Below are 12,091 nucleotides of genomic sequence, written 5' to 3' on the forward strand. Positions count from 1 at the left end.
AAATAGGTATTTACTTAAATAAATAGTTATTTATTTAAACATTTTATTTTTAAAATTTTTATTATTTTTTAATTAAACCAATTCATTCGTCTGTTTTAAACTTCTAAGTGGAGAACCAAAATGTATTTTGATTTAACATTTTCTTATTGCCCAATGAAATTGAATTGTTGCTGCAAAGAAAACAGTGCCATTAATAATGATGTCTAAATTTTTACAGCCCTTTTTGGGACACTGAAAGCCGCTTTACAGTATGGGTAAATACATAAATAAGTAAATTAATATTTATTTCCAAAACTAAAAATATGTCCTTTCTAAATTAAAAAGAATATTAATAACATCCGTTTGTAAATGTTTTTTTTTCTAATCATATTTATCCTATATTTCAACAGAAAATGTATTGGTTTTCTGCTCTAACATTTTCACCAGACATTACAATAACACAAACAATATTAATCTGTGGGAGCAGAGCTCTAGTTAACGCCATCTGCTGTAATACTGAAAGACAGCGAGCTCCACCAATCAAACACTGCCGTCTTTGAGCTTTGGACCAATCACACGCAACTTCACCGGGAGTGGGCGGGAGCAGTGCAACGGACTGACTGTAGCCATTGATGCGCTTCTTTTCGAAGACAAACCGATAATATTTTCCCATTTGTGCGGCTTTTCCCGACTGCAGCCATGGTTTATCACTCTCTGGCCCTGCCGATGATCTGCTTCACCACGTTATGGGCGCTGGTGGGGGTCGTGGCTCCATTTTTAGTGCCGAAAGGACCCAACCGCGGGTAGGTGGCTTCTCCAATGGGCTGCATCCTATAATTAATTATCTTTAATTTTAAACACTAGGAAGCCTGCAGTCGTTTTATCATAATAGTTTTTTTTTTTTCCAGAAAATGTGGTTTTGCTGTGTTAGTGTGTTTAGGAATGAATTTGTGCTTTGCTTTAATCGTGATAGAGGCCTGGCGTCATCATCCCTGCATCCATACATACACACACCGTCCCAACACCGTCATCTCTGCGTCCAGCGTTCAAATCATGCCAACATTAATGAAAACATTCATTTATTACTGTTTCCTGTTGGAGTTTCATTTATTTAAGCTGACTATCAAAAATGTGTTTAAATACGTATATTTTGTGTTTGTTTAAAATATTAACACCATGAAAACAATATTCCAAATACATGTTATGCTTTTAATGCGACCTGTTTTGCACAAAGCTGTTAGATAAATGTATAAATACATAAATAAATAAAACAAGATTATTTTTTTTTCAGTTGCATAGGTTTACACACTTATTAATTAAATTTTGCGTTAATTGTTTGACGTGTTTCTGGAAATATTTTACAAACATTCTTCAATTGTCAGATTGTGAGAATTATTTCCAGCTGTTCTCAAATGACTTGACAACTTTTCTGTCAGATTTTGTTATTTTCTTTTCTGGTGAGGCTTAAATAATTTTCTAGTGATTTTTTTATTTTTTGGATGTTTGCTGGATTTTTGGTCAAAACTAACTAGTGTTTGAAAATGTTTGCTATTTCATTCACTTTGATAAAAATTCAGATGAAGTGATTTTTGTGTACCACCTTAAGTATGGAGACACAATTCTGCCATAAGTATATTTATGTATTTCTTCTTAATTATGGCAGGCTTGATCCTCCATACTCTAGCGCCAGTGCAGCTACATAAGACAAGTTACCCTTGCTGCAGTTCCCCTCTAAAACACTAGGTGTAGCTGTTGAGAAAATAATAGTATCTCAATATATTGAGAGATATTTTTTATCAGAGTGGCAGAAACAGGCTTCCATAGAATGGCACCATATGTTTTTATAAACAAAAATTAATCCAAAATTTCAGCTTCTATACTTTATCGGTATAAAGTTTAATCAATTTGATCATTTTCATGATATAATTGGTTTGGTTCAGAGGTGAGGATGTATAATAAATGTTTGTAATATTAAATCTCCCTGCAACACATTTATTAATAATACTGGACAGAAGCATGAGGTTCATGTTTTTATTTTGTTTACAGTGTGATCGTCACCAGTCTCATCCTCACAGCCGTCTGCTGCTACTTGTTGTGAGTACAAATGTTTTATTCTTCTTGAGAATTTACTTGGCTCTGTTTTAAACATCTGTGTTGTTTTATATATATATATATATATATATATATATATATATATATATATATATATATATATATATATATATATATATATATAAAACATCACTTTTATATACATGATCAGGCATGACAGCCAAAAGCTTACACAGTAATACAAATATGCTGAGTGGTCTTATGTTCATTAATGCTTCCCAAAGAGCTTAATTGACTAAATTTGACCTAATTTTGAATGGCCAACTATGGTAGTATAGTTAAATCAAAGCTAAAAACCTATCTGCTAGAGTTGCCTTTGATTCATAGTAACTGGAACACTGATCAGTATATTTGATGTACATTTGTTTGATTATTTTGATGATAGCGTTTGACAAAATGTAATATTTATTGCTGTTTCATAATCCGGTGTAAAGCACTTTGAACTGCCTTATTACTGACATGCTTTATACAATAATCTTGACTTATCTTATTATAAGTCTAAAGTTAGAAAATGTCTAAAGAAGTAGAATATTTACATTTTGGAGTTGTGGTCAAGTATCTCCAAAAAACTCAGAGCCCAGCGGCTCCCTTCCCAGAAAGCAAAAGGAGAGAAAACGAAGACAACAAAATGATGATAGTCACAATCATTCAGGATATATTCCACTTAAACTTGTAGTTTGAATTTTCCTTTAGTATGTCAAAGATAGGAAAAAATAAAAATGTTAAAATCAACAAAACATTTGGTTCACCTCAAACCATTTAGCCAATGGATATCAGCTGCTTGCAGTTTCATCTTTCCACCACTAGAGGGAGCTCTGCAGCTTGAAGAAAACAGCAGGTGCTGGTGGGTTCGTACAATCTCATGACAACTGGTTTAAAACAGTTTTAGTTTTTTTTGGATAAAATAAAATAAAAAATAACCCTGAAAGCCAAAGGATGGAGAATGAAATGTGACATGATGTGGGAACATTAGAACATTAGACCATGCTGAATGTGAGCAAATCAACAGAGATTACTTTGGATTACTTCCATCATGGGAAATAATCCAGGGGAGGAATATAAATACCTCTGTGGACAACAAACTGGGCTGGTGAAGCCGTGTATGAGGAAAGATAGAGCTGACTGTAGTTTCTGAGGAAGATCAGATCATTCAGCATTTGCATCAAGCTGATGCAGATCTTCCACTTGTCTCTTGTGGGGAGTTTTGTTAAATGCTGTAAGGCAGGCATGTCAAACTCATTCTCAGTTCGGGCCATATCAAATGTCTGAAAGTTCTTAAAGGGCTGGTTGTGCCAGAATATATTGATAAAACCCGTTTTAGTGGGTTTTTTTGCAATCAAGATTGCACATCTTGTGGTGCCACTTTAAAAAGTATTATGGCATTTGCGTTAATGTATGATGTTAAATGTGACTTTTTATGAAATGTGACAACTTCATTCCTCTGTGACCTTTAGCAATTTGGGCATTAGCGTCCAGTGAGCATCTGCTGCTAAATTCAAAGGTTTTCTAAATGAGATAATGTGAGTTAATGGGGGGAAAAAGCTCAATGAGAAAGAAAGTGTTTCCACTGTGGTTAATGATCTGTTGGGTCTAACAAATCATTAACCATCCAAACCATCTCAGTATGGAGCAGAAATCATGGGACCAACAGAGGATGAATGTGGCCAACGCGAAACCCCGTTATGATTAAAAATAAAAACTTTTCTAATATTTCCATGTATATAAATATAATTGTTGTGTTTTACCATCATCATTGTAACAGGTGTAGGTGTAGAGCGGTCTTGTAAGATTCAATGTCGCATCACCTAATTATGGCAGGATTGATGAGCAGATGAGCACGCCCCCTGTTGGAGTAAAGTAGACATTGCAGTTAGACAGTTGACAGGAAGTCGATTCGGTTTCTGGGTTTGTGATGCTGTGATTGCATAAAATAATAAAACAGATCTTTCTTTCTAAGTCCTAGGGACTTAAAAATCCTGCTAGCCAAGGTTAAAAAAAATTATTAGTTATTAAGTTACATGGATGAAGTTTAAATAATGAGAATAAGGTCTGTCTCTTACTAGCTAGATTACTTTTGCTCCAACAAATTGTATAAACATCCCCAGCAAGAGGAATGGGCTTTTATATCTTAACATATGAAAAAAATCTTTAATTTAATTTCCTGGTCTAATAATACCTGATATTATATTTATATATGTACAAGTACATAGAAAAAAACTGAATACTGTGGGAAAAGTTCACAATATTCAATGGTAAAACTTTCTGAAATTAGTTTTATCACTAATTTCAGAAAGTAAAACTTGTATATTATTTAGATTCATTACTACTGGGTGAAATATATTTCACTCCTTTATTTCTTGTAATTTTGATGATTATGGATAACGGACAAAAGCAAAACCAAAATTCAGTTTCTCAGAAAATTTGAATAATATATAAAATTAACAACCCTTCCCCCATACTTTAAGCTGAAATGTCAGGCTTCTGAAAGGTATAATTTCTATTCACTTAGTAATTGGTTGAACCTCTGTTTGCATTTACTAATAGCAGACCAAGCTGCTAATAAATATACCACATAGTTTACATAAAAATAAAAACCAATAATAGATAGTTAAGATGTTAATTGTTAGCTTGGTGCTCTTTCTGAAGTTGTTGCAGGCTGAAGCGACAACCTTTTTGTCCCACTACTGGGGCACGTTTTGCACCATACAAGAAAACTTCACCATCAAACTCATTGGTAGCATAAAATGTTTATCCTATCATTCATAATACAATTGGATTCTGGTTTGGAAACAAAAACATTGTGAATGCTACATTACACTGATGATCTCTCTTTCTTTTCTCAGTTGGTTAATAGCCATTTTGGCCCAGACCAACCCACTGTTTGGTCCTCAGCTGAAGAATGAAACTATATGGTATCTGCAGTACTACTGGGAGTAAACAAGGTGAGTCCAATGGGCAACATGTGATCTCGGTCTCAGCAGCAGCAACATTTGCTCTGGATGCACCAGCTTTTTATTGTAATTTAGAAAACAACCACATGAACAGCAACTCAAGAAGCACACTACTTCCTTTCTCCCTTCAAATTAAGAGTCTTAAAAGGTATATTTCACACTGAAAGGAAATATATTACAAACCCACATATTTATGGTCTGTTTGGTTTAGTGTAATATATTTAATATATTAGATATATCTATTAAGGCTGGACGATATGGCTGAGAAACATGCCACGTCAAAAACGTTTCGTATTAGTCCATATCGGTTATTATTGATTCATGTAGGGTGACCAGATTTGGGTTTCTGAAAAGAAGGACATTCATTTTGTCTGTTTCTTCCAGGTCTCAGTGACGTGACGCCTCCTGTAATTCCCTCCTGCTGATCTGCTGGACTTAATTTCATCATCACGTCTGATTCCCAACACACCCTCACATTTTGGTCTGCAACATTCTAAGATTCATACAAATTTTGACTTTAAGCATTTTGCAACTCAAAAGTTAACATCAGCTTTCCCTATAAACTTGGAGGATATGTAGATCACACTGCAACCTCTGGGATCTAAGATGTGAAGAATATTATAGGATGTGTATTCTAAAAATCAAGCAGAGATAATGTGTTTTTCTTTTTTGTGCCGTGATCAAACTAAAACAGATTAGAAGTTGATGTTAATTTTACCTTTTGAAAATGTGCAATCTTTTAATTTTGCATTTGTTTACATTTTGGATTGTGTGTTGCTCTCTCGTCGGGCAAACCTGCATTTCAGCGTGTATTTATTTCAGGGCAAGGACACTTATGTGAGCTTGTAGTAATCAACACAGAGTCCATTGGGTCTTGTTATATAACTGGTATTACCTGTGATGTAACTGTTAGTGTGTGTGTGTGTGTGTGTGTGTGTGTGTGTGTGTTTGAGTCACTGTGAGCACGCAGCGTTTGTAACTGCTGACACAAGAGTCTCCCAAAAACTGCGAGCAGAGAGCGATTCCCTCCATTTTCAAAACGAAAACTTCCTCCCACATTCTTTTCCATGCTCCACACCATGGAGGTCCACGTTGCCATGGTGACCTCACCGCCCAATCCAGCCCTTATCCACTTGGATTCTTTTGATTAAGCGCTACCGTTATTTCCTGCCTACGGAAAGACAAACGTCTGGTTCTACTGTAGAGACACGGTTGTGGAGAAATTGCTGCTTGTTGGTCTTAGTAGTTTCTGTTAGTTTTATCATTTAAGTTATGGTGGGTTAATTGATTGGTTTTGACATTTCTTTTTTACCTTTTAGTATCAGGTCACATAACCTTTATCTCTAGTGATTTTATCCTAAATGTCACTATAGGGGGGTTTTCACAGCTGATAGTCGGGTTCACTCGGTTCAATTCAGGACCGAAATTTCAACGTTCGTTACTTTTTCAGCTGGTGTGGTTTGCTTTCACACTGCACTGTCTTTGAAAAACCTGTCCCCCCCCTCGCCTGTGGTGGCGTTGCCCTAAGAACTACTGAAGGAAACTACATAAAAACTTGATTACAACTTCCTTCTTTATCCTTCTTTATGAAATGTAAACAGAAATGAGATTTTAATTGTTGTAGAGTTCCTCTTTTGTTTTTGGTAAAAGACCATGAGCCATTTCTCCCGCTAGCATTAGACTTTCTTGTTTGTTTTGGTTGTATTTTCCCAGAATTCCCTATACTTTAGTCTGTTTCCCCCTTTTGGAGCAGTCTTTGGTCCACTTGGTGTTCACATTCAAACCTCACCATGATTCACTTCAACCAAACCGAGACCTAAGTTTTTTGTTTTGGTCTGAATCACAGTTTGCTTTTATTTTTGTCCGTATCAGAGTTTGATTGCACATTCACACCTTCCCAAACAAACTGGACTGTCCAGGCAAACAAACTAGAGTTCAGTTAAAGTGGATTAAACAGGGCTGGTGTGAATCCCATTCCAGGTGTTGGTCCAGGAAGTAGGCAGTTCTGTGCAGATAACATGGCTGCTTAAATCAACAATAACAACACAAACAACAGCAGAGAACATAAGTAAAAATGCTACCAAGCTAAATCTCTGCCAATTATTCCATTACACACATAAACTACTGTTAACACTGCAGCACAGCTATTTTGTGCAGGAAGCTAGACAAGTCTGGAGTTTTAAAATTGTCTTCTAATCAGCCTTTTTTCAGATCATAGCGTTGTGCTCTTTCTCAGGCCTCACGGAGGTTTGCTGTGTCATGGACCTTTAACTAAACCTTCAATATATTTCCAATATTTGACTGGAAGTTGTGTAAATTATTTATCTTTAGTTTGTGTTAAGTGGCACTGAGATCCAGCTGTAACAGTAATGAAGTGGATTTTTCCACATTTTTAAGGAAAAGTCGTGGCAGCCTGGCTTGTGTGGTGATCAGACTGTTTTCTACACAGGAATCCCAGAGTGTTTTCCTCCTGTGGTGTCATGTCGTCCTGCACCAGTGAAATAAAATGCAGATATGTGTGTGACAGAGGTATCGGTTCGGTTGCTGGTGTTGCTAAGGGTGATGTTTAATATTGCAGATGAACGGCACCAACAATGAAAGTTTCTCCAGCAGTGAGTCATAACCTGCCGGTCAAACAATGCAGTGACGGGTAAAATAATAGCACTAATTTATTGGCACGCTCTTTAGGAGAATCCATCATACAGCTGAAACTATTTTTTATTGAAATAAACTAATTTAGTAATTGATTAATCATCAAGCATTGAGACTCAAAAAAGACCATTTGCTGAAAGAGCAACAGTCAGAGCAGTTAGAAAACTGCACAAAAATGTGTATACATTTTACAAAAAAAATATTTTCTTGATGTTTTACCCAAAACTCCTCAAGTAGCAAAGTTCTGGCTTCACCCAGTTTGAATTCTGTTCAAAAGGTGTTTAATCTCCTATTAAACACCTGTTGTTACCCAAATTTTAATCAATTATTTTAAAAAAATCAATAGATCAGCTGTACACTGTATTGATAAGTCAGTTCAATTCAAATTCAATCAAAAATAATACCCTATTAATCCCAAAGGGAAATTAAATGTTGTTGTAGCTCATTAATTCAGATTCTTCAAGGAGTTATTGTAGCTAATGATGGCTGTGGGCAGGAAATCTCTCTTGTAGCAGTCTGTAGTACAGCGAATCTGAAGAAACCTCTGACTGAAGATGCTCTGTTTTCTGAAGACTCAAGAAGAGGAAAAGGCAGAGATGTTAGAAGTATTTTTTAGCTCCAGATGCATCTTTTGGTACAAATAAGCGAGCATGCACTAAAGCAGGGGTGTCAAACTCCAGTCCTGGAGGGCCTCTGTCCTGTAACTTTTAGATGTGCCTCTGCTGCACCACAGCTGAGTAGAATAATTAGGTCATTAAGGCTCTGGAGAACTGATCTACACAAGGAGGAGGTGATTAAGCCATTTCATTCCAGTGTTTTGTTGCTGTGGCTCATCTAAAAACTGCAGGACACCAACCCTCGAGGACTGGAGTTTGAGACCTCTGCACTACAGGAATGCTTTTGTTGCATTTTAGACATTAACATGTTTATTATCTTAATTAAAAATAATAAATTCCTTATTTGCATCTTTTAATGTATTTCTACTTTAAAATATTTCTGATATTAGAAAAGGATTCAATGAAAAATCTACAGAAAGTGGTAATTTCTTAATTTGATTAATTGTTAGAACAATCTATGGATTAAATGAAAACTAAAATAATCATTAGCGGTTGACCTAAATTTATCTTATTGAATGCATATTAATGCCACGGCGCCCCCTGGAGGGGGCATTATGCCTGATCTGTCCACATTCTTCCCTTTCTCTTCATTTTTCTCTCCGTTCCTCTGACATGTTGAACATTTTTTGGATTCACCTGCCTCCTGCTGAAGCTTTAAGCGTGTCATCTGCCAACCACGACCACAGCTACGCTTCCCGCCTCCACTCCCCATGTCCTGGTCTCAAACACCCCTTCCTCCCTCCCTCGCTGCCACGTTCCTCCCCGTCCGCCTCTCCAAAACCACTTTGCTTCAGCCAAAAAGAAACCAAATCAAAATACAGCTACTTTTTAGAAAGACCAAATTGCGTTGTATCTTTGCCCCAGCCCTTTGCTGTAGCTGTGGTGGTGGTTGCACACGTACAACGAGTTAATAGGTGACTATAATGTGGCATGCATGAAGAAAGGACATAAGGGAAGCTGCCCTTTTACTCCTGTAAAGATGCATTTGTTAGGTTTTAGTTTCGCTCCAGCAGATCTCATAAAGCGGCTTCTCATTTGCTCGAAGGACATCGTTTTGTTGGAAGTGACAAAGTGGCTCTGACTTGATTTTTTTATTTTTATTTTTTTTTGTCTCTTTTCTCGTTGGGATTACGTTCCCAACCCCACTCGTCACCCAACAGTTTGCATACAGACGGACAGAGTCACATTTTCATTGTCGGTGAATCACAGGAGACCAAATGGCATCGTTCTCACCCAGCCAAACTCGCTGAACTGACAGAGGGAACAGCCAAGACTTCAGCGAAATCCCTCCAAGCGCTCCGACAGTGAGTGGACCCTAACCATTTCTTCCTTTTCCGATGCTTCTCTCCAGCTTTGGTGATGACTGCCCACTACTCAGCTGTTAGATGCTCCTGGCAGTATCAAAACGAGATAGATTTTATCATGTGTTAAGAGTCTCCACGGTAACTAAAATCCAGCAAATTGCAAATCTAAGTGTTGATGGAAATGGGATATGTACGATATGTGTGTAGCCTTGTGTTATTGTGAAGTTAATTGGTGGCATTGTTGGTGAAATACCCCATTAAAAAATTTTATCTCTTACAATTGAGTCATTATATTGTGGGTTTTTTTTCTAGTTTTTCCTTCTAATAACAGCTGTTTTTATAAGAAAACAAGTTGATACGTGACTCTCAAGGTTTCATAAAGTACTTTCAAAGTATATCCTTCAAGGATGCAATAACAGAAACTTGAAAAATGTCTTTTTCCAGCCAATAAGAGCTGCTTTTATAATGGAAACAAGTTGATCTGTGATCCTCAATGTTTCATAAAGTAGTTTCAAAAAATTTCAAATACATCCTTCAAGGATGCAATAACAAAAATTAAAATAATGTCTTTTCCAAGCTAATAACAGCTGTTTTTTTTTTATTTCTGATATTCAATGTTTTAAAAAGTTTAAATTTTATCTTTCAAGGATGCAATAACAAAATCCTTAAAACAACATGACTCATCCTGCATTACAGACCAAAGTCATGATCAAATTATTACTAAAGCTTATTTAAAACAACCAGAGTTGACCAAAGTGCTTAAAAAAATACAAGATAAACAACAAAAACAACGAATTATCTAAAGGGGGAAAAAAAATAAACAAAAGAAAGCTAAATAAAAACATGCTGTGAAAGAAATGACAAAGTGTAAAATAATTTAATTTACAACCAAATGAATATATATGTGTTTGCAGACATGTTTGGGTTTGGTAGGTTTTATATTATGGTACTAAAGATTTGACTTGTAAAGGTTTAAAATTTATTCTTCAATGATGCAACAACAAAAATCTTAAAAATTTGCTTTTTATGTTTTCCCACCTGATAAAACTAACTTACAGGTAACTTTTCAAGCAAGCTGTAGGAGCTTGTTTTAAATAAATAATTCTGTAATAATGACAAAAACATACTAGTTGCATTGGCAGATTATTTTATGTGTAACAAGCAAAATATTTTGTTATAAGTGAAATAATCTGTCAATAAAACAAGTACATTTTCATCAAAATTAGGAAACGAGCTCCTATAGCATTTTGAAGGTTCACTTAAGTTAGTTTTGTCTTATTTCAACTTAACTAAGATATTTTCCACTAGAAACTAAAATCACTTGGTAAGATTTTGTGTTTTTGCAGTATAATGGAAATAAGTTGATTCAAGACATTTAATGCTTGAAAAAGCAGTTTCCAAAAGTTTACATTTTGTCCTTCAAGGAAGCAATAATAAAAAAAAATAGAGGTCTATTTTGTACATAGCAGGTTTACGTATCCATTATTTCTAGGATTTAAATGAAAGAAAAAGTAACATTCCTGTTTTTTGTCTGTTGACGTTGGATTGCTTGTTTTAATGCTGTAGTTTGGTTACATTACCTTGAGATTCAAGAACAAGGTTGACTAATTTGTCCAGATTCTTCTACATGATACAAATAAAACGCAGGAATGATTCACATTCAGCTCCTATCCGAGGCGCAGTAATTTTTATAGAGAGAAGCTGCAGCACTTTATGAAAATATGAATCCCCGTTCCTCCAGTCCCATTTAGGAATTGAAAAGCTTGTAAAGTGATTTGTTTTGGCAGAAGGAGCTGGGTGTCAAAGACTGAACAGAATACAATGAATGTTTATTTATTTATTTTTTTTATGGATTCTCACTAACTGGCCTCTGAAATCTATTTTGTTTTCAAAATGTCTCCTCATACAGGCGCTTTAAGAACATCAGAAACTGTTCAACTGATGAATTAAAGGGGAAGCTGGAGAGGATCTTATATAAAATCAACTTTTTTAGCTTTGTATTATGTTATAAGGTTATTCCTTCATCAAAAACGTACTTGGAGTGTTGCTTTGATTCTTCATGTTTAAGGAATTCTTGAATCTCCGATAGCAACTACGGGGCTGCTCCCATGGCAACCACAGGGTTGCTATGGGAGACATGGGAGGAATGGGAGGGGCCTAAGCTTTTTCTCTCAAAAAGAGTTGAATATTTCAAAGAAGCTCCTCCTTGAAGCTGTCAGAGTAGAAGCTTCTTAAAGAGACAGAGGCCCAATTTCAAGGCATCAAATTTCTTCTAAGTCATGTTTGATATATACAGCATTTTTATAACAACTGAAGGTAATATAGCTACCTCAATGATAGTCTTCATTAAACCCTGCAAAGGGGCAAAGGACAAAATTGCAAATTGCAGTAAACAACTCATAATGAAAAACATTAATTAAAAATCTGAGTTATACATCATGTATTTTTAATTTTTTATTATTATTTTCCTTTTTAA

The 12,091-nt window shown here is 35.6% G+C and overlaps 1 protein-coding gene across 1 annotated transcript; it reads left to right on the top strand.

Annotated features, from left to right (window-relative positions):
- The first annotated feature begins 481 nt into the window (after positions 1-481).
- Positions 482-9,889, top strand: atpv0e2 (ATPase H+ transporting V0 subunit e2). The gene is made up of 4 exons (XM_044115511.1): positions 482-782; positions 2,026-2,073; positions 4,935-5,033; positions 5,427-9,889. The coding sequence occupies exons 1-3, from the start codon at positions 679-681 to the stop codon at positions 5,026-5,028; spliced, it is 246 nt and encodes an 81-aa protein (XP_043971446.1). The 5' UTR covers positions 482-678; the 3' UTR covers positions 5,029-5,033; positions 5,427-9,889.
- Positions 9,890-12,091: the final 2,202 nt, after the last annotated feature.

This window comes from Gambusia affinis, linkage group LG04 (genome assembly GCF_019740435.1).
Source record: "Gambusia affinis linkage group LG04, SWU_Gaff_1.0, whole genome shotgun sequence".
Lineage (NCBI taxonomy): Eukaryota > Metazoa > Chordata > Actinopteri > Cyprinodontiformes > Poeciliidae > Gambusia > Gambusia affinis.

Bases quoted from the DNA above. Each gene is read 5' to 3' on its own strand.
- atpv0e2 (XM_044115511.1), top strand. From the start codon at position 679: ATGGTTTATCACTCTCTGGCCCTGCCGATGATCTGCTTCACCACGTTA. The intron at 783-2,025 runs GTAGGTGGCTTC...TTTTGTTTACAG, and splicing joins CCGAAAGGACCCAACCGCGG to TGTGATCGTCACCAGTCTCA. The intron at 2,074-4,934 runs GTGAGTACAAAT...TTCTTTTCTCAG, and splicing joins GCCGTCTGCTGCTACTTGTT to TTGGTTAATAGCCATTTTGG.